Source organism: Bos indicus x Bos taurus, chromosome 16 (assembly GCF_003369695.1).
Source record: "Bos indicus x Bos taurus breed Angus x Brahman F1 hybrid chromosome 16, Bos_hybrid_MaternalHap_v2.0, whole genome shotgun sequence".
NCBI lineage: Eukaryota > Metazoa > Chordata > Mammalia > Artiodactyla > Bovidae > Bos > Bos indicus x Bos taurus.
In genome coordinates this window covers 32,017,754-32,041,688 of record NC_040091.1, presented here as the reverse complement: position 1 = coordinate 32,041,688, position 23,935 = coordinate 32,017,754, and the positions used below count along the sequence as shown (strand labels likewise).

The window sequence follows — 23,935 nt, the reverse complement described above, 5'->3', positions numbered from 1 at the left end:
TATTTCTTTTTTGAGTTTGTTTTTCTGAAACTTACTAAATTAGTTATTTAGTCTATTACATAGATCTAAGACTTCCTTTTTTTCAAGTGTATGTTTAAGGAAGTAAAATTTCTTCTAAATACCTCTATATTGGAATATCTCATAGTTGTAATATTTCGTTACTGCTCGGAAATAATAGTCTAAGAGCCACTATAATTTGTTTGGCAAATGTGTTGTATAGGAATGCATTTTTAATTTACAGACATGAGTCTTTTAAATTATTATTTTGTTACTGAATTCTAACCTAATTTTATTATTATCACAGAAGTGTTAGAATCAAATCTTTGGCCTAGCATGTAGTCAGAGTTTATAAATGTCTCACAAGTACCTAAAGAAAATATATTTTCCTATTGTTGGATAGCATATGCTATTTATGTTCAGTAGGCCAGTTGTGTTAAGTGTACTGTTCAGATCTTTTGTACCTGTTTGACTCATGAGTTGATATTGGCTAAAATTTCCCACTGTGGTGGTAGACATGTCACTTTTGCATGTAGGTGCCTAATTTTTTGCTTTATACTTTGAGGGTATCTTTTAGGTGACATAACTTTGAATTATTAAGATTTTTTTTAAGAATTGAAACTTTGTAGTGACTGTGTTTATCATTTTTAATGCTTTTCTCCTTTTTTTTCGGTTTTGTGTTATATTAACACAAAATCTCTTGTGGTGCCATGTAAGTTCTAGGATTATTTGTTCTAGTTCTGTGAAAAAGAAAATGTCATGGGTATTTTGATAGGGATTGCACTAAATCTGTAGATTGCTTTGGTTAGTATAGACATTTTAACAATCTAAAAATTAACAATTAAGTTAAAAATTAACAATTAAGTTAACAATTAACTCTTCCCCTCCAAGAAGAAGGGATCTTTCCATTCCTTTAAATTATCTTCAATTTACTTTATCAAGGTTTTATAGTTTTCCAGCGTACAGATCTTTCACCACCTTGGTTAAGTTTATTCCTTTTTTTTTGGATGAGATTTTCAACAGGATTTTTTTTTTTAATTTTCTCTTTCTGATATTTCATTGTTAGTCTAAAAATGCAATGGATTTCTATATATTAATCTTTTTATTCTGCTAGCTTATTGAATTCCTTTATTAGTTCTAATAGTTTTTGTGTGGAGACTTCAGGGTTCTTTACATAGAGTATCATGTCATCTGCAAATAGTTTTACCTCTTCCCTTCCAATTTGAATAACTTTAATTTATTTCTCTTGTCTAATTGCTGTGAAGCTCTCTTATAAATTCTTCACTTCCAAAATCTTCCTTATGTTTTTTGAACAAGTCCCTTTTCTGAACTTCTCATTTTGTTCTTATACTGTTTTTCTAATTTCATTAAATTGTTTTTTGTTGTTGTTGTTCTTTCATAGCTCTCTGAGCATCTTTAGAACCACATTTTGAATTCTTTGTCAGGCTATTCATGTAATCCATTTCCTTAGGATTCATTGCTTGAGTTTAATGTGTCCCCTAAATGGTGTCATGTTTCCCTGATTCTTCACTGTCCTTGTAGCCTGTGTAGGTGTCTGCACATTTGAAGAAGCAGTCACCACTTCCAGGCATCATAGACTGACCTCACTAAGAAAAGACCTCCACCTGTGGTTGTACATGCTGGAGCGTGCTGTGACCACCAGTCTATATCTAGTGGTATGGGGCGTCATGTGCAGGGGCATGTGCTGGCTCTGGATCCGGTGGGGTACAATGTCTCATTGTTCAGCCCAGTAAGGTCCAGAACATTGACAGTTGCGTAGTGTTTGCCAAATGCTGCAGGGTGTCCACAGAGACTGCAAGGGCTATCATAGTCCTCAGCAGTGCCTACCGGTACAGTAGATAGGGACCAGAGAAGGCAGTGTGGCGGCCCCAGCCAGGACTCTGTGCATCCTCAGTTTCAGGGGTCAGTTTTAGGTGCCTGTGTGCTGACAGGGGATGTTTTTGACAAACTTCATACTTTTTGAACTTTGGACATACTGCCCTTCAAGATTTTTAGTACTTAGTTTCAGTAGCTTTCTCATAGACCAGATTGGACATATGAAATATTATTTTCATCATATGGTCTTAGGAACTTACTGCACGTACATTTACTGATTCCGAGGACATCTTCATTTTATTTTGTGCTTAATAATATACTAAGCACTATGAAGAATTGATGCTTTTGAACTGTGGTATTGGAGAAGACTCTTGAGAGTCCCTTGGGACTGCAAGGAGATCCAACCAGTCCATCCTAAAGGAGATCAGTCCTGGGTGTTCTTTGGAAGGACTGATGCTGAAGCTGAAACTCCAATACTTTGGCCACTTCATGTGAAGAGTTGACTCAATGGAAAAGACCCTGATGCTGGGAGGGATTTGGGGCAGGAGGAGAAGGGGACGACAGAGGATGAGATGGCTGGATGGTATCACCGACTCAATGGACGTGAGTTTGAGTGAACTCTGAGAGTTGGTGATGGACAGGGAGGCCTGGTGTGCCCTGATTCATAGGGTTGCAAAGAGTTGGACATGACTGAGCAACTGAACTGAACAGAAGCACTATGCACAAAAGAAAACACAATACTGAGTCATTGATTTTTAGGGATTATGTGATTTTAAAAATAACAGCTATCTTTAAAGTGAAAAATTACTTTCTAAAAAACATATAAATAAATATACAAGTAAATTTTCTTCTTTCAGAAAATTTACACTGAAAGGCTATAAATGAAACATTTGCAGTGCTAACTGATAAATTTTGTCTTGACATAAATTAAAACATGTAAACTCTATAAACTTTTTTTTATTGGCCATGCCATGTGGCATGCAGAATCTTAGTTCCTGGAGCATGGATTGAACCTGTGCCCCCTGTAGTGGAAACAGGGAGTCTTAACCACTGGGCCATCAGGGAAATCCCTAAACTATGGACTTTTTAATGTGCATTGATCATGTCAAATTAGCTTACAGTATTATTCAGGAAGAAGTATACAGATTCATGCCCCTCAGCAAAAATTATATTTAATTATGGACATGAGCGCTTTTTTTTTTTTTAACATTTAGCATTTAATCATTTATGTGTCCATAATGGAATATAAGGGCTTCCCAAGTGGCTTAGTGGATAAAGAACTCACCTGCCATTGCAGGAGATGTAAGAGACACAGGTTAGATCCTTGGGTTGGGAAGAGCCCCTGGAGGAGGGCATGGCAACCCACTCCAGTATTCTTGGCTGGAGAATCCCCATGGAGAGAGGAGTCTGGCAGGCTACAGTCCCCACGGTCACAAAGAGTTGGAAACAACTGAAGTGACTTACACACAGTGAAATATAAACAGAATATTCTTACTCTTTGGGAGAAAAGTTATGACCAACCTAGACAGCATATTAAAAAGTAGAGATGTTACTTTGCCAACAAACATGCATCTAGTCAAGGCTGTGGTTTTTCCAGTAATCATGTATGGATGTGAGAGTTGGACTATAAAGAAAGCTGAGCACCTAAGGACTGATGCTTTTGAACTGTGGTGTTGGAGAAGACTCTTGAGAGTCCCTTGGACTGCAAGGAGATCCAACCAGACCATCATAAAGGAAATCAGTCCTGAATATTCATTGGAAGGACTGATGCTGAAGCTGAAGCTCCAATACTTTGGCCACCTGATGCGAAAAGCTGACTCATTTGAAAAGGCCCTGATGCTGGGAAAGATTGAAGAAGGGAGGAGAAGGGGATGACAGAGGATGAGATGGCTGGATGGCATCACCAACTCAATGGACATGAGTTTGAGTAAACTCCAGGAGTTGGTGATGGACAGGGAGGCCTGGTGTGCTGCCATTCATGGGGTCGCAAAGAGTCACACACGACTGAGCAACTGAACTGAACTGATGTTGAAAGTAGATTATTTAACTGAATATTTAGGATGCTGTTTACTAAAATATGATTTTTCTTTTTCCCAACAGAAGTTTTGTTCACAATTTAACCCAGGTAAAACTTTTTTAAGTTTTGTATACTTCTTCACATATTACCACTATATTATTTTTCTCTTCCATATTTACCAGAAAAGGAATTTTCAAAATTAATTCTCAACAAAATTTACTTAGAGCAGAGGTTACTCAAGGTATGGACTAAGATCGCCTAGGTCTTCACAAGCCTTTTGAGGAGGTCTACGAGGTCTACACTTTTCCAACTATATATCTGTCTGAATAGATTTCCCCCCATATACTTCCACCAGAATACCATATACCAACAGCTTGAATGTAGAAGCACTGATGATAATCCAGCTGTCTCTTATTAAGCCAAATATTAAAGAGATTTTACAATGTAAAACAACCATTCTTCTTACTATTCTTTATCTTGGAAAATAACTATTTTTTTCATAAACATGTTGCCATTTCCTACTCCAGGGGATCTTCCTGACTCAGGGATCAAACCCAGATCTCCTGTGTCTCCTCCACTGGCAGGTGGGTTCTTTACCACTAAGCCTCAGAGGAAGTCCCCATAAACATGTTAGTTAATATATAATGGGTTTATTGTAGATGTTAAAAATAAATTAATAAATATCTTTACATAGTCTCAATGTTTATTTGTTATATGGTAATAAATATTGATAGGGCTAACTGACATAAAACAAAAGCTCTGTGGGAGTCTCAATAATTTTCAAGCCTATGAAGGAGTCTTTGAGATCTAAAAATTTTGACATGTGGGTTAGAGGCTGATTTTAAGTGTGACAGAGAGATGTATTCCAAAATTTGAAAACTAAAATAAGGTGGTAATATTTGGATATTAAAGCTTCATAAATATTTTCATTTTTTCAAAGCAATTATGTAATGGAAAGAAGAGACAGAAAAAGATAATAATAAATAAAACTTCCTATATTCGATCAAGATAGTTGAATGAGCTCATGTGTTCGTATGTATCCCTATCCCAATCCTAACTGACATTATAGGATTTACTAAAGCTATAACAATGCAAAAAGAAGAAAGTATTATCAGTAGATAAGGAATTTTAAGATAGAAAATAGAAAGTTCTAAAAGTAAAATTTTTATTATAGACCCAAATAATGCAGAATAGCCTCCATCTTACTCAAAACATATAGAAACACCATTATAAAATATATATGTGTATAATATCAGTGCAGACTTTTACATTAATATTGGTATATGTGCATGCATAGAATGTAAAAGCAATTAAAAGAATTTCCTAGTTGTCACAAGTCACTAAAGAACTAAAATCCAGAGTTAGGTAAGGTTGAGTTCTGAAGTAAGGTTATTATACGAACTATAAGCCCTGGTGGACAAAGGGTGATGTTTTAACATGTGTATGAGAATAGAAAATGAAGTTTCCAACAGATGGGAGAAAGAGATGCTGAAATTAACCTCCCTATATGAAGCTAGTATTTATTAAAGATCTGTACAATGAAAACTAGTAAAGCTCCACTCTCTGGCTAGTTGCAAATAAACGATGATACACCCTTTTGGGGACTGTAAACAGACAAGGAGTTACCATCACAGAGTTTCAGATGAATGTCCAAGTTAAACTGCTCTCAAGAGGTTGGAGAACCTAGAGCCAAGTAGTAAACTCAAAAATGCAAGTAGTGAAACACATAGGGCCTAGGCAGAGGTGATTATAAAATTCATTTCATAACCAAGCGTGTATAAGACTCTCTTAGAAAACAAACCCTCCGAAAATAATCTGAAAATAAAAGGTATAAACCACAGGAAAAGACATACTTCCTGGAATATATACATATAAACTGCAGAAAGTTTATACTTTTCAAAACTAAAGATGAGGACCATTTGAAAGATTATTAAATCCATATTTTGTTTGCTCAAAAGATAAAAGAAGGGAAAGAAACATGAACAAGGGTTATTCATAATTATACAACATTGAAGAGCATCCTATATAAATGTCTTATGATGAAGAAATAGGCATCTAGAAATAAAAATTCAGGTTAAATAGAAGACTAGATACAGTCGAAAAAACTGCAGAATTAGTGATGCAGAATGGGAATCATGCAGAATGTAGAACATAAAAAGTAAAAGATGTAAAAGAGTTAATAGACATAGAGGATAGACCAAGACAGTTTGTCATAAATATGATAGGAGTTCCAAAAGGGAAAAAAAAGAATTGGAGAATTCTTTTTCTCCAATAATTATGGAGAATTCTCCAGGGCTTCCTTGATAGCTCAGTTGGTAAAGAATCCGTCTGCCATGCAGGGGACCCCATTTCGATTCCTGGGTCAAGAAGATCTGCTGGGGAAGAGATAGGCTACCTACTCCAGTATTCTTGGGCTTCCCTTGTGGCTCAGCTGGTAAAGAATCTGCCTGCAATATGGGAGACCTGGATTTGATCCCTGGGTTGGGAAGATCCCCTGGAGAAGGGAAAGGCTACCCATTCCAGTATTCTGGCCTGGAGAATTCCATGGATTGTATAGTCCATGGGTTGCAAACAGTGTGGGACATGACTGAATGACTTTCACTTTCACTTACGGAGTTTTCTCCACAGTTCAAGACATGAGTTCTCAGACTGAAAACTGAAGTACCAGATGCAGTAACTAACGAACAAACGAACTATTTAATATGCTAATACATCTAAATAAGCATTGACAGTCAAATATTTAAATAATGACTAATTTTTTAACAAATGAAATTAAAATAATAGCTAACAAAAATAGAAAATGAAGGAGAATTTGGATTTGCAGCATCATATCCTTCCAGATGTTCAAGCTGGTTTTAGAAAGGCAGAGGAACCAGAGATCAAATTGCCAACATCCACTGGATCATGGAAAAAGCAAGAGAGTTCCAGAAAAGCATCTATTTCTGCTTTATTGACTATGCCAAAGCCTTTGACTGTGTGAATTCCAATAAACTGTGGAAAATTCTTCAAGAGATGGGAATACCAGAACACCTGACCTGCCTCTTGAGAAACCTATATGCAGGTCAGGAAGCAACAGTTAGAACTGGACATGGAACAACAGACTGGTTCCAAATAGGAAAAGGATTACATCAAGGCTGTGTATTGCCACCCTGCTTATTTAACTTATATGCAGAGTGCATCATGAGAAATGCTGGGCTAGAAGAAGCACAAGCTGGAATCAAGATTTCCAGGAGAAATAGCAATAACCTCAGATATGCAGATGACACCACCCTTATGGCAGAAAGTGAAGAAGAACTAAAGAGCCTCTTGATCAAAGTCAAAGAGCAGAGTGAAAGAGTTGGCTTAAAGCTCAATATTCAGAAAATTAAGATAATGGCATCTGGTCCCATCACTTCATGGGAAATAGGTGGGGAAACAGTGGAAACAGTGTCAGACTTTATTTTTTTGGGCTCCAAAATCACTGAAGATGATGATTCCAGCCATGAAATTAAAAGACACTTACTTCTTGGGAGGAAAGTTATGACCAACCTAGATAGCACATTCAAAAGCAGAGAGACATTACTTTGCCAACAAAGGTCCGTCTAGTCAAGGCCATGGTTTTTCCAGTGGTCATGTATGGATGTGAGAGTTGGACTGTGAAGAAAGCTGAGCACCAAAGAATTGATGCTTTTGGACTGTGGTGTTGGAGAAGACTCTTGAGAGTCCCTTGGACTGCAAGAAGATCCATCCAGTCCATCCTAAAGGAGACCAGTCCTGGGTGTTCATTGGAAGGACTGATGCTGAAGCTGAAACTCCAATACTTTGGCCACCTCATGCAAAGAGTTGACTCATTGGAAAAGACTCTGATTCTGGGAGGGATTGGGGGCAGGAGGAAAAGGGAATGACAGAGGATGAGATGGCTGGATGGCATCACCAACTCGATAGACATGAGTTTGAGTGAACTCTGAGAGTTGGTGATGGACAGGGAGGCCTGGTGTGCTGTGATTCATGGGGTTGCAAAGAGTTGGACACAACTGAGCAACTGAACTGAACTGATCCTTATACGTATTCAAGATGAGGATATGGATTAGCTTATATTAAATATGCAAGGAAAAAATTTAGGAACATTTATTAAAGTAATAGAAACAAGTCCATAATTTTTAAAAAGTAGGGTTCTGGAAGAAGAATTTTTAAAATGCTAACAATTCAATAGGAGATAATAAAAAAGAAAAAGAGAAATTAAAACAGAATATATTGACACAAAATAAAATTTAAGAAATAATTTAAATGAATTCAGTAATCAAATGTGACTGGATTAAAATCATCTACTAAATGACAGAAATCCCATAAATCTGATGTGTATAAAGTTATATAGTTAAAGAGTAACACAACTAGGGTGCCCATTCTTACCACTGTTATTCAACATAATTTTGGAAGTCCTTGCCACAGCAATCAGAGAAGAAAAAGAAATAAAAGAAATCCAGATAGGAAAAGAAGAAGTAAAATTCTCACTGTTTGCAGATGACTTGATTCTCTACATATAAAGCCTTAAACATGCCACCAGAAAATTACTAGAGCTAATCAATGAATATAGTAAAGTCACAGGCCATAAAATTAATACACAGAAATCCCTTGCATTCCTATGCACTAATGATGAAAAATCAGAAAGAGAAATGAAGGAAACAATCCCATTCACCATTACAACAAAAATAATAAAATACTTAGGAATAAATTTACCTAAAGAAACAAAAGACCTGTATACAGAAAACTATAAGACACTGATGAACGATATCATCTTTTTAAGATGTCTGTTTAAGATAACACAAATAAGTAGAGATATATACCATGTTATTGGATTGGAAGAATCAATACAGTGAAAATGAGTATACTACCCAAAGCAATCTATAGATTTAATGCAATCCCTATCAAACTACCAGTGGTATTTTTCACAGAACTAGAAAGAATAATTTCACAATTTGTATGGAAACACAAAAGACCTGATAACCAAAGCAATCTTAAGAAAGAAGATTGGAACTGTAGGAATCAACCTTCCTGATTTCAGACTATACTGCAAAGCTACAGTCATCAAGACAGCATGGTACTGTTACAATAACAGAATTATAGACCAATGAAACAACATAGAAAGCCTGGAGATAAATCCATACATCTATGGGCACTTTATCTTTGACAGAGGAAGCAAAAATATACAATGGAGAAAAGACAGTTTCTTTGCTAAGTGGTGCTGGGAAAACTGATCAGCTGTGTGTAAAAGAATGAAATTAGAACAATTCCTAACACCATACACAAAAATAAAATGGATTAAAGACATAAATGTAAGACCAGAAACTTTAAAACTCTTAGAGGAAAACATAGGAAGAACACTCTTAGACATAAATCACAGCAAGATCCTCTGTAACCCACCTCCTAGAGTAATGGAAATAAAAACAAAAATAAACAAATGGGACCTAATTAAATTTAAAAGCTTCTGCACAATGAAGGAAACTATTAGATCAGATCAGTCACTCAGTCATGTCCGACTCTTTGCGACCCCATAAATCGCAGCACGCCAGGCCTCCCTGTCCATCACCAACTCCCGGAGTTCACTCAGACTCACGTCCATCGAGTCAGTGATGCCATCCAGCCATCTCATCCTCTGTCGTCCCCTTCTCCTCCTGCCCCCAATCCCTCCCAGCATCAGAGTCTTTTCCAATGAGTCAACTCTTTGTGTGAGGTGGCCAAAGTACTGGAGTTTCAGCTTTAGCGTCATTCCTTCCAATGAAATCCCAAGGCTGATCTCCTCCAGAATGGACTGGTTGGATCTCCTTGCTTCTTGGATCTCCCTTGGATCTCCAAGGGACTCTCAAGAGTCTTCTCCAACACCACACTTCAAAAGCATCAATTCTTCGGTGCTCAGCCTTCTTCACAGTCCAACTCTCACATCCATACATGACCACAGGAAAAACCATAGCCTTGACTAGACGAACCTTTGTTGGCAAAGTAATGTCTCTGCTTTTCAATATGCTATCTAGGTTGGTCATAACTTTCCTTCCAAGAAGTAAGCATCTTTTAATTTCATGGCTGCAGTCACCATCTACAGTGATTTTGGAGCCCAGAAAAATAAAGTCTGACTCTGTTTCCACGGTTTCCCCATCTATTTCCCATGAAGTGATGGGACCGGATGCCATGATTTTCGTTTTCTGAATGTTGAGCTTTAAGCCAACTTTTTCACTCTCCTCTTTCACTTTCATCAAGAGGCTTTTTAGTTCCTCTTCACTTTCTGCCATAAGGGTGGTGTCATCTGCATATCTGAGGTTATTGATATTTCTCCCAGCAATCTTGATTCCAGCTTGTGTTTCTTCCAGCCCAGCGTTTCTCATGATGTACTCTGCATATAAGTTAAATAAACAAGGTGACAATATACAGCCTTGACGAACTCCTTTTCCTATTTGGAACCAGTCTGTTGTTCCATGTCCAGTTCTAACTGTTGCTTCCTGACCTGCATACAATAAGCAAAGTGAAAAGACAACCCTCAGAATGGGAGAAAATAAAGCAAATAAAACAACTGACAAAGAATTAATCTCCAAAATATACAAGCAGCTCAGGCAGCTCAATACCAGAAAAACATAAAACCCAATCAAAAAGTGGGCAGAAGACCTAAACAGACATTTCTCCGAAGAAGACATACAGATGGCTAATAGATGAAAAGATGTTCAATGTCAGTCATTATTAGAGAAATGAAAAGCAAAACTACAATGAGGTATCATCTCACACTGGTCAGAATGGCCATGATCAAAAAGTCTACAAACAATAAATACTGCAGAGAATGTGGAGAAAAGGGAACCCTCTTGCACTGTTGGTGGGAATGCAAATTGATACAGCCAGTATGGAGATTCCTTTAAAAACTAGGAATAAAACTAGCATATGACCCAGCAATCCCACTATTGGACATATACCCTGAGGAAACCATTACTGAAAAAGACCCATGTATCCCAACGTCCACTGGAGCTTTATTTACAACAGCTTGGACATGGAAGCAACCTAGATGTTATCAACAGATGAATGGATAAAGAAGTTTTGTTATATATACACAATGGAATATTACTCAGCTATAAAAAGGAATGCACTTGAGTCAGTTCTAATGAGGTTAATGAACCTACAGAGTGAAATAAGTCAGAAAGATAAAGACAAATATCATATATGTATATATATATATAATATGGAATCTAGAAAGAAGATAGTACTGATGATTCTATTTGCAGCGTAGCAAAGGAGATGCAGACATAAAGAATGGACTTTTGGACACAATGGGGAAGGAGAGGGTAGGATGATTTAAGGGAGTAGCATTGAAAATATGCATTACCTTGTAAATATATGTATTACCTTTTACATATATGTAAAATAGATACCCAGTGGGAATTTGCTGTATGACACAGGGAACCCAAAGCTGGTGCTTTGTAACAAGGGGTTAGGATGGAGAGGAGGTGGGAGGGAGGTTCAAGAGGGAGGGGACTTATGTATACCTGATTCATGTTGATGTATGGCAGAAACCATCACAAAATTATAAAGTAATTATCCTCTAATTTAAAATGAAAAAAAAATTTTAGGTAACAAAATTTGGAAAGAAAACAATGCAAACGGGGTAATACTATCAAAAGGAAACTAGGGTGATGATATGAATATCAAATAAAAGATATGTGAAGCCCAAAAGATTGGAGAAGGAAATGGCAACCCAGTCCAGTACTCTTGCCTGGTAAATTCCATGGGTGGAGGAGACTAGTAGGCTACAGTCCATAGGATCACAAAGAATTGGACACAACTGAGCAACTTCACTGGTTCAATGAAGCACAAAAGACAGCAATGTCATAAAGAGGGAAATTACTTCATGATAAAGGAAAAATCTACAAAGAAGATAAATTATGATACCATATGCACCTAATAATATATCCTCATGCAGTATAAAGAAGATAGAAAGTACCTCCAATTCATTTCCTGAATCCAGTACTACTTTTAGTACCAAAAGTAGGCAGAGGAAGAAAGGAAGGGAGGAATGAAAGAAACTGTAGGGCAATATACTTGTATGTGTAAAAGCAAAACTTCTACATAAACTATCTGCAAATAGAATCTGGAAATGCATTAAAAGAACAAATTGAAAAGGTCTGGTATCTTCCAGGAAATGCAACATTGGTTCAATATCAGGAAAACTGACAATAATATCCATAATGTCAACACAATAAAGGAGATGATAAGATCATATAAGTAGATTTTAAAATTCAACAACCATTCCTAATAAAAATATAAAGCAAAACAAGTTTAGACAGAATGACTTAATTCTAATAAAAATATTTATTTCCCAAATAATAATAATTGTTATAAGTTATGACATTTATAATTCAATTAAAATCAGGTTATTGGACAGATATGCTGATAATTAGCACTGTTGCTTAATAATGTCTTGAGCATAATAATATAATAAGACAAGAAAAAGAAATTACAATATTATAAATTCTTAATAGCAATACAGACTATAAAGTACTTAATAAATGTTACAAGACACAGAACCTGTATCAAGAACCACTTTCAAGTTTGGTTGAATGGCTTTTAAAAAGATCATTTTTTAAAGTTTCTAACTGGACTCCAGAGTCCAATTTTTTATTGAAAAATATCTTAAAATTAATGTAGAATAATATAGTATAATCTATCTTCCTGGAAGAAAATGAAAATGGAATTCTTTCTTACACCACATACAAAAGAAAAAAATTCCAAGTGGCATATGAGACTAATGGAAAATGAAAAAATATTTGGAGAGTTGGCAGAATCTTGAAGCTCTACTACATGGAAATGAGGGAAATCTTATTCAAGTCTGGAAACCAGAGTCTGAAAAAAAGTCATAATTGAAAATTTGAAAATAAAAAAACTTCCTTACAAAGTGCCATAAACAAAGTTAGTTTAAACAATGAATAATTATGAAAAATTATACAGCATAGATCACACTACACAGCTAACATCCCTAGTGTTCAAAAGAAACAGTGGGATAAATTTGGAGAAATAATCCTGCATTATCTCATACACAGTCTATAATCTAGCAGTTCTACTCCTAAATAAATACTTAAGAGAAACTCTTGCACTCACTCATCAAGAGACATTTTCAAAAAAAGCTCATAGTAGAACTTCTCATAAAATGCATCCATCCCAAACAGAAAGAACCCAAATGCCCATTAACAGGAGAATGGAAAAATTGTGGTATTTTCCCATGATGGAATATTAACAGTAATAAAAATGAATGAGCTCAGTTATGAGCAATAACATGAATAAATTCTAGTTACATAATGTTGAAGGAAAAAAACAACAGGTCCAGAGAGTTATCTGATCAAGTTTCAAAAACTATCATATTAATGAAAAATAAACACAGAATTCAGAAAAGTGAGTACCTCTCTGGGCAGAAATAGGGAACCAGAAAAGGAAGAAATGTATAGGTAAATGAAAGTTATCTGTAAAGTTCTAGGTCTTGAGTTGGATGCTGGATTCTTGGTTTGGATTTTACTGATTTAAAATTTTTTTTTCTTTTTTTTTAATTTTAATTGGAGGCTAATTACAATATTGTATTGGTTTTGCCATACATCAACATGAATCCGCCACAGGTGTACACGTGTTCCCAATCCTGAACCCCTCTCCCACCTCCCTCCCCATACCATCCCTCTGGGTCATCCCAGTGCACCAGCCGCAAGTATCCTGTATCCTGCATCGAACTTGGACTGGCGATTCATTTCTTATATGATATTATACATGTTTCAATGCCATTCTCCCAAATCATCCCCCTCCCTCCCTCTCCCACAGAGTCCAAAAGACTGTTCTATACATCTGTGTCTCTTTTGCTGTCTCGCATACAGGGTTATCATTACCATCTTTCTAAATTCCATATGTATGCGTTAGTATACTGTATTGGTGTTTTTCTTTTTGGCTTACTTCACTCTGTATAATCGGCTCCAGTTTCATCCACCTCATTAGAACTGATTCAAATGTATTCTTTTTAATGGCTGAGTAATACTCCATTGTATGTATGCCTTCAGAATGAGAGAAAATAATAGCAAATGAAGCAACTGACAAACAACTAATCTCAAAAATATACAAGCAACTCCTGCAGCTCAATACCAGAAAAATAAACAACCCAATCAAAAAATGGGCCAAAGAACTAAATAGACATTTCTCCAAAGGAGACATACAGATGGCTAACAAACACATGAAAAGATGCTCAACATCACTCATTATCAGAGAAATGCAAATCAAAACCACTATGAGGTACCATTTCACGCCAGTCAGAATGGCTGCGATCCAAAAGTCTACAAGCAATAAATGCTGGAGAGGATGTGGAGAAAAGGGAACCCTCTTACACTATTGGTGGGAATGCAAACTAGTACAGCCACTATGGAGAACAGTGTGGAGATTCCTTAAAAAACTGGAAATAGAACTGCCATATGACCCAGCAATCCCATTGCTGGGCATACACACTGAGGAAACCAGAAATGATTTAAAATTTAAATGCATAAAAGAGGGTCATGCCAATAATGATAGTAACTCATGGACTGAGGATTGTGATTATTCTGTGTCTGTGTTGTTGTTCAATCACTAAGTCATTTCAGACTCTTTGCAACCCCATGGACTGCAGCATGCCTGGCTTTCCTGTCCTTCACTATCCTCCAGAGTATGCTCAAACTCACATCCTTTGAGTCAGTGATGCCATCCAACCACTTCATCCTCTGTCGCCCCCTTCTCCTCCTGCCCTCAATCTTTCCCAGCATCAGGGTCTTTTCCAATGAGTCAACTCTTTGTGTCAGGTGGCCAGAGTACTGGAGTTTCAATTTCAGCATCAATCCTTCCAGTGATTATTCAGGGTTGTTTTCCTTTAGGATTTAGTGGTTTGATCTCATTGCAGCCCAAGGGAGTCTCAAGAGTCTTCTCCAACACCACAGTTTGAAAGCATCAATTCTTTGATGCTCAACCTTCTTTATAGTCTGGCTCTCACATCCATACCTGACTACTGGAAAAACCATAGTTTGGACTATATGGACCTTGGTTGGCAAAGTGATGTCTCCACTTTTTAATACATTATCTAGGTTTGTCACATCTAGGTTTTCTTCCAAGGAGCAAGCGTCTTTTAATTTCATGGCTGCAGTTACCATCTGTAATGATTTGGGAGCCCAAGAAAATAAAATCTGCCACTGTTTCTATTTTCTCCCCTTCTATTTGCAATGAAGTGGTGGGACCAGATGCTATGATCTTACTTTTTGAAATGTTGAGTTTTAAGCCAGCTTTTTCACTATCCTCTTTCACCTTCATTTAGGCTGTTTAGTTCTTCTTCACTTTCCACCCTTAGGGTAGTATCATCTGAATATCTGAGTTTATTGATAACTTCTCCCTGCAATCTTGATTCCAGCTTGTGTTTCATCCAGCCCAGCATTTTGCATGATGTACTCTGCATATAAGTTAAATAAGCAGGGTGACACAGCCTTGAAATACTCCTTTCCCAATTTTGAACCAGTCTGTTGTTCCATGTCTGGTTCTAATTATTGCTTCTTGGCCCACATACAGGTTTTGCAGAAGGCAGGTAAAATGATCTGGTATTCCCATCTCTTTCAGAATTTTCCACAGTTTATTGTGATCCACACAGTCAGAGGCTTTAGCATAGTCAACAATGCAGAAGTAGATATTTTTCTGGAATTTTCTTGCTTTTTCTATGATACAACATTGTTGGCAATTTGATCTCTGGTTCCTCTGCCTTTTTAAATCCAGCTTGTACATCTGGAAGTTCTCAGTTCATATACTGTTTTAGCCTAGCATGAAGGATTTTGAGCATTGCCTTGCTAGCATGTGAAATGAGTGCAATTGTGGGGTAGTTTGAACATTCTTTGGTGTTGACTGTCTTTGGGATCGGAATTCTCAACTACAAATTGGCACTCATCAAGGGCATTGCCAATGAGTGAACAACAAAGGCATTTGCCTCTACAGAGATTGAACCCCATGTTGCTGCAGCTGTTGACCTTCCACAGCCCCTGAGGGAGTTCAGGGTGGAGTGAGGAACTCTGTGCTTCAGGGCATCTGGTGGGACAGGTCTTTAGACAGTTGGATGTTTTTAGGAACAGATTTTATGATCTCCATCCTTGAATCTCCTCATATCTAGAGAAGCACTAAATCCCTTCATGGTGAAATCAGACCCTCATGACCAACAGAAAACCTTTTGTAAAATGAGTACTTCATGGTATTGAACCCCCTTCACCAAAGCCTTATATATTGGCCTTTCCCCACTGCCACTTTGGAGCAGTCTCTCAGAGCTGTCTGAGATGCTGCCTCCTGGCCTACAGTCCTCATTTTGCCCCAAATAAAGCTTAACTCGCAGCTCTCAAGTTGTACATCTTTTTTAGTCAACAGAATGAAAACTGACCTTTTCCAGTCCTGTGGCCACTGCTGAATTTTCCAAATTTACTGACATACTGAGTGCAGGACCAAAAGCATCATCTTTTAGGATTTGAAATAGCTCAGCTAGAATTCCATCACCTCCACATTACTAGCTTTGTTCGTAGTAATGTTTCCTAAGGCCCACTTGACTTCAATTCCAGGATGTCCAGCTCTAGGTGAGTGACTATTGTGGTTATCTGGATCATTACCTGGGTCCACCTGGGTCTATCTTGGTTATCTGGGTCATTAAGACTTTTGTACAGTTCTTCTGTGTATTCTTGACACCTCTTCTTAATCTCATCAGCTTCTATTAGGTGCACACAGTTTCTGTCCTTTATTGTGCCCATCTTTGCATGAAATGTTCCCTTGGTATCTCTAATTTTCTTGAAAAGATCTCTAGTCTTTCCCATTCTGTTGTTTTCCTCTATTTCTTTGCATTGTTCACTTAAGGCTTTCTTATATTTCCTTGCTCTTCTGTGGAACTCTGCATTCAGTTAGGTATATCTTCCTCTTTCTCCTCTCCTCTGCCTTTCACTTATCTTCTTTCTTCACCTATTTGTAAGGCCTCCTCATACAACTATTTTGTCTTCTTACATTTCTTTTTCTTTGGGATGGTTGCAGTCACTGCCTCTTGTACAGTGTTACGAACCTCTGTCTGTAGTTCTTCAGGCACTCTGTTTATCAGGTCTAATCCCTTGAATCTATTTGTCACTTACATATAATAGTTAGGGATTTGATTTAGGTCATACCTAAATGGCCTAATGGCTTTCCCTTCTTTATTCAATTTAAGTCTGAATTTGGCAACAAAAAGCTCATAATCTGAGCCACAGTGAGCTCCAGGTCTTGTTTTTGCTGACTGTATAGAGCTTTTCCATCTTCAGCTGCAAAGAATATAATCATTCTGATTTCGGTGTTGACCATCTGGTGATGTCCATGTATAGAGTTGTCTCTTGTGTTGTTGGAAGAGGGTGTTTGCTATGATCAGTGTGTTCTCTTGGCAAAAGTCTGTTAGCCTTCCTACTTCATTTTGTACTCCAAGGCCAAACTGCGTGTTACTTCAAGTATCTCTTGACTTCTTGCATTCTAGTCCCCTGTGGTGAAAAGGACAGCTTTTTTTGGTGCTAGTTCTAGAAGGTCTTGTAGGTCTTCATAGAACCATTTGACTTCATCTTCTTTGGCATTAATAGTTGTGGCATAGACTTGAATTACTGTGATATTGAATGGTCTGCCTTGGAAACAAACCGAAATCATTCTGTTGTTTTTGAGATTGCACCCAAGGACTGCATTTCAGACTCTTGTTGACTGTTTCTCTACTGGATTGTTGCCCATACAAGTAGATATAATGGTCCTCTGAATTAAATTTGCCCATTCCCATCCGTTATAGTTCACCGATCCCTAAAATGTCGATGTTCACTCTTGCCATCTCCTTCTTGACCACATCCAATTTACCTTGATTCATGGACCTAACATTTCATGTTCCTATGCAATATTGTTCTTTACAGCATCAGACTTTACTTTCACCACCAGTCACATCCACAACTGGGCGTTGTTACTGCTTTGGCCCAGCCTCTTCATTCTTTCTGGGGCTATTTCTCCGCTCTTCCCCAGTAGCATATTGGACACTCCTACTGAACTGGGGGGCTTATCTTCCAGTGTCATATTTTTTTGCCTTTACATACTGTTCATGGAGTTCTCCAGGCAAGAATAATGAAGTGGTTTGCCATTCCTTTCTCCAGTGGATCACATATGTAAAGTCCAAACAAAACAAAGAGCTCTTACAAATGATAAGAAAATGGTAAGTGCCAATAGAAGAATGTAAAAAAAAAACTATGTACACAAAAGCAAATCTAACAAACATGAAAAATTTCATGAAATTTTTCTGAAATTCACTTCATCAGGAAAATTCAAATTAAATTAACAATGAAATATCACAGTAGTAAAACCTGAACAAGAGAAAGTTACTATTTCTAGAGGGGATCTAGGCCAAAGAATTCAACTCAAGCTTTGCTGGTAGTAAATGTGAGGAGTTAGAGCCTTATTCACATTTTTGGAGAGCAAAGTAGAAACATATTAAAATATAAGATTATATATATATATATATATATATATATACCCTTTGGGTCAATAATCCCACTCCTTGGAATCTACTCCACAGAAGTATTAATAAAACCTCTAGTATATACTGCTATATGTAAAATGATCCATATTTTGTAGCATTGTAATGTGGTAAAGCAAACCAAAACTGGAGCCACAGCAAATCTCCAGTATTCTAGAAATTGATCTATAAATTACAATATAACTATATCATAGAATATTGCCCAGGCATTATGAGTTGACACTGGAGAAATTCAATGATGTATATTTGAGTGAAAAAAAAGAATGTGGAACGTATGTATAATGTGATCCAATTTTTTTTTAAAAAGAACATGTTAAGATGCATCGTTTTAAAAATACATGTACACATGTGTGTGTGTATATCTCTGCAAATTCATAGCATGGAGAAAAATAGGGAAAAATAAATACTAATTGTTAAATTATGTAGGTTGAGAGAAGGTAAAGGTAAAGGGAAGATAAAAGGGAGGAAGGGAGGGAGGGAAGGAAAAGGGGAGGGAGAAAGAGAGGAAAGAAGGAAAGGCAGCAATATATGGGGATAATAAAGAATCTAAGGCAAACAAAAACGTTTTCATGTGTACACACATATGTCTATGCAACTACCACACAGATCAATATGTAGAAGATAGAGAATGTTCCTTAGGTTAAAAACTTTTACAAATTAGTAAATAAAAGACTAATAACCCAATGGGGCTTTCCTGGTGGCTCAGCAGTTTAGGAATCCACCTGCCAATGCAGGAGATTTGGGTTCAGTCCCTTGGTTGGGAAGATCCCCTGGAGAAGGAAATGGCAACCCACTCCAGTACTCTTGCCTTGAAAAATCCCATGGACAGAGAAGCCTGGCAGGATACAGTCATGCGGTCACAAAGAGTCAGACATGACTTAGTGTCTAAATGACCACCACCACAACAACCCAACAGAAAACGAGCAAAGGAAATGAACAGATAGTTCACCAGACAGGAAACAAATAGAGTATGAATATATGGAGAGATGCTCAAACTTTCTCATGATAAAAGAAATGCAGATTAAAACTGCATCAAAATACCATTTTTCATCCATCAGGCTGACAATATTCAAATATATGACAATACACCACATTGGGAAAGCTGTGAAGAAAAGAAGAAATCTCATACATTGCTAGTGAGAGCGTACATTGTTAAAACTGCAATGGAGAATAATTTAGCAGAATCCTTAAAAACTACAAATGCATATTCTCTGCGACTCAACAATTCTCCTTTTAGGAATACTCCAAGGTACAAAGTAATATATGTTCAGAGTTGCTCATTGATTGTAATGGAAAATGATGTAAACAAATATTTATTAGTAGGTTACTTATTAAATTATGATTCCTCCATAATTTGTAATAATATGTGAAATAATATGAAAAACTCATGAGAGCATTTAAAGATCAAAGATATAACTTTAAGTGAATATCTTGTTCAAAAATGCATTTAATATACTAGTATTTACATAAAATGGAGAAAAGTAACATTGGCTATGCACAAAAATTTTATGGAAATACAGAAGAAACCTTATCCATAGTAGTCACTTGCAGGGTGTGTGAAGTAAGTGACAAAGCATAAGGTGGGAGAGACAATTTTTGCTGTATTTGTAATATAATGTACTTTTATAGTAGAATAAAATGTCTATTCAAGAAGAAAATAATAAAATAATGAGATCTACATCTATTGAAATGCCTGTGGTATATCGACAAAAGCGAACTACGAGTGTGTGTGTGCTCAGTCGCTCAGTCGTGTCCGACTCGGTGTGACCCCATGGACTGTAGCCCACCAGTATCCTCTGTCCATGGGGATTTTCCAGCCAAGAATACTGGAGTGGGTTGCCACGCCCTCCTCCATGAGCAGTGTAATTTCATTTTTGTAAAAAGTGTATGAGTGTGTGGGGAGGCTGCTGTGTCTATTTGTGGGTGCAGAAAATGACATGTAGGCATTCATATAAAGCCTTAATATTAGTTACCTCAGGAGTGTAGACGGAGAAGGCAGTGGCACCCCACTCCAGTACTCTTGCCTGGAAAATCCCATGGACGGAGGAGCCTTGTAGGCCGCAGTCCATGGGGTCGCGAAGAGTCCGACACGACTGAGCGACTTCACTTTCACTTTTCACTTTCATTCACTGGAGGAGAAAATGGCAACCCACTCCAGTGTTCTTGCCTGGAGAATCCCAGGGACGGGGGAGGCTGGTGGGCTGCCGTCTACGGGGTCGCACAGAGTCGGACACGACTGAAGCGACTTAGCAGCAGCAGCAGCAGCAGGAGTGTAGAGGATGTTATTAATTCTTTGGATTGTTTCTCTTGTTAAAAACAACACATACTAATTTTGATTTTTTTTAAATTGAGATATTTGAAATTTTAAAAACAAATTAAAACATTTTTACAGTTATATTTTGCCACAACTAAAAATGAAATTTGTCCAAAATGTAAAGAAATGCGAACACATTGTATTTTGTAGATTGTCGTTTTATGGATATATGATCCGGAAAACGCGGACCCCAGTGAGTTGCTATGGAATGCCAATGAACCTTCCCTAGTAGGTGGAAACATTATTATCTTCATGGATAAAATAATATGCTACATTTCTTTTTTAAGAGCTGCGAATAATTTATTATAGTTTAAGTAGCCTAGAACTAAACACATTTTAATTATCCATTAAATTTAGTTTACTCATTATAGTGATTTTGAACTTGTGCTCAATCACTACAATTATAAATCTTTCTTTAGAATTCTTATTGAGCATTTTCCATATTTTCTGTGAACCTCATTATCCACGAAGGGGCTGACCATTAAAATGCTTTCAAGGTGTTTCTTGAGCATCTACCTTGAAGTCATCCTTCAAAAATCTGTCTAGTTCTTTATTGAATGCTTTACCATTGGAGATTAATAAAGTGCAACACAGTGTATAAATAAGTCCTTCCTTTTATCTGTTACAAATTTACCTCTTTCAAGATTCAAGTTTTTTCTTCTGTTACAATTAAAAGGTACAGAAGAGAAACATAAAATGAAAAGTTTTCTTATAGGATTCTCTATGTCTTAATTAGTCTAGATTTGAGTTTTTCATAGCATGTTGTTATGACTCATGGTAATTAAATTCACAGGAGATAGACTGATAAATCAGAAGGACAACCAGTCAGTTGTTTTGTTTGACAATGACTTCAGAGGGAATAAAATAAATTAATGGTAATTAAACACCTGGAGTAACAGGCAAATTTGGCCTTGGAGTATGGAATGAAGCAGGGCAAAGGTTAATAGAGTTTTGCCAAGAGAATGCATTGGTCATAGCAAACACCCTCTTCCAACAATAGAAGAGAAGACTCTACACATGGACATCACCAGATGGTCAACACCAAAATCAGATTGATTATATTCTTTGCAGCCAAAGATGGAGAAGCTCTATACAGTCAGCAAAATCAAGACTGGGAGCTGGCTGTGGCCTAGATCATGAACTCCTTATTGCCAAATTCAGACTTAAATTAAAGAAAGTAGGGAAAAACACTAGACCATTCAGGTATGACCTAAATCAAATCCCTTATGATTATACAGTGGAAGTGAGAAATAGATTTAAGGGCCTAGATCTGATAGATAGAGTGCCTGATGAACTATGGAATGACGTTCATGACATTGTACAGGAGACAGGGATCAAGACCATCCCCATGGAAAAGAAATGCAAAAAAGCAAAATGGCTGTCTGGGGAGGCCTTACAAATAGCTGTGAAAAGAAGAGAAGCGAAAAGCAAAGGAGAAAAGGAAAGATATAAGTATCTGAATGCAGAGTTCCAAAGAATAGCAAGGAGAGATAAGAAAGCCTTCCTCAGTGATCAATGCAAAGAAAGAGAGGAAAACAAGAGAATAGGAAAGACTAGAGATCTCTTCAAGAAAATTAGAGATACCAAGGGAACGTTTCGTGCAAAGATGGGCTCGATAAAGGACAGAAATGGTATGGACCTAACAGAAGCAGAAGATATTAAGAAGAGGTGGCAAGAATACACAGAAGAATTATACAAAAAAGATCTTCAGGACCCAGATAATCACAATGGTGTGATCACTCACCTAGAGCCAGACATCCTGGAATGTGAAGTCAAGTGGGCCTTAGGAAGTATCATTACGAACAAAGCTAGTAGAGGTGATGGAATTCTAGTTGAGCTATTTAAAATCCTAAAAGATGATGCTGTGAAAGTGCTGCACTCAGTATGTCAGCAAATTTTGAAAACTCAGCAGTGGCCATAGGACTGGAAAAGGTCAGTTTTCATTCCAATCCCAAAGAAAGGCAATGTGAAAGAATGCTCAAACTACCACACAATTGCACTCATCTCACATGCTAGTAAAGTAATGCTCAAAATTCTCCAAGCCAGGCTTCAGCAATATGTGAACTGTAAACTTCTAGATGTTCAAGCTGGTTTTAGAAAAGGCAGAGGAACCAGAGATCAAATTGCCAACATCCACTGGATCATGGAAAAAGCAAGAGAGTTCCAGAATAACATCTATTTCTGCTTTATTGACTATTCCAAAGCATTTGACTGTGTGGATCACAATAAATTGTGGAAAATTCTTCAAGAGATGGGAATACCAGACCACCTGACCTACCTCTTGAGAAAGCTGTATGCAGGTCAGGAAGGAACAGTTAGAACTGGACATGGAACAACAGACTGGTTCCAAATAGGAAAAGCAGTACATCATGGCTATATATTGTCACCCTGCTTATTTAACTTATATGCAGAGTACATCATAAGAAACGCTAGGCTGGATAAAACACAAACTGAAATTAGGATTGCTGGGAGAAATATCAATAACCTCAGATATGCAGATGACACCGCCCTTATGGAAAGTGAAGAAGAACTAAAGAGCCTCTTGATAAAAGTGAAAGAAGAGAGTGGAAAAGTTGGCTTAAAATTCAGCATTCAGAAAACAAGATCATGGTATCCAGTCCCATCACTTCATGGCAAATAGATGGGGAAACAGTGGCTGACTTTATTTTTTGGGGCTCCAAAATCACTGCAGATGGTGATTGCAACCATGAAATTAAAAGGAACTTTTAATTTCCTTTTAATTCCTTGGAAGGAAAGTTATGACCAACCTAGATAGTATATTAAAAAGCAGAGACATTACTTGTCAACAAAGGTCCATCTAGTCAAGGCTATGGTTTTTCCAGTAGTCATGTATGGATGTGAGAGTTGGACTATAAAGAAAGCTAAGTGCCAAAGAACTGATGCTTTTGAACTGTGGTGTTGGAGAAGACAGTTGAGAGTCAGTTGGACTGCAAGGAGATCCAACCAGTCCATCCTAAAGGAGATCAGTCCTGAATATTCATTGGAAGCACTGATGCTGAAGCTGAAACTCTTAATACTTTGGCCACCTGATGCAAAAAACTGACTGCTTGGAAAAGACCCTGACGCTAGGAAAGATCGAAGGCAGGATAGAAGGGAACGACAGTGGATGAGATGGTTGGATGGCATCACCAACTCAGTGGAGATGAGTTTGAGTGAACTCTGGGAGTTGGTGATGGACAGGGAAACCTGGCGTGCTGCAGTCATG

General features: G+C 37.3%; 1 protein-coding gene across 1 annotated transcript in view; it reads left to right on the top strand.

Moving 5' to 3' along the window:
- CATSPERE (catsper channel auxiliary subunit epsilon) overlaps positions 1-23,935 on the top strand; it is a 158,547-nt gene that overhangs the window by 35,824 nt on the left and 98,788 nt on the right. Inside the window, exons 6-7 of the mRNA XM_027564683.1 lie at positions 3,934-3,958; positions 20,860-20,937. Coding sequence (XP_027420484.1) covers positions 3,934-3,958; positions 20,860-20,937 — 103 coding nt within the window. The remainder of the gene's footprint in view (positions 1-3,933; positions 3,959-20,859; positions 20,938-23,935) is intronic.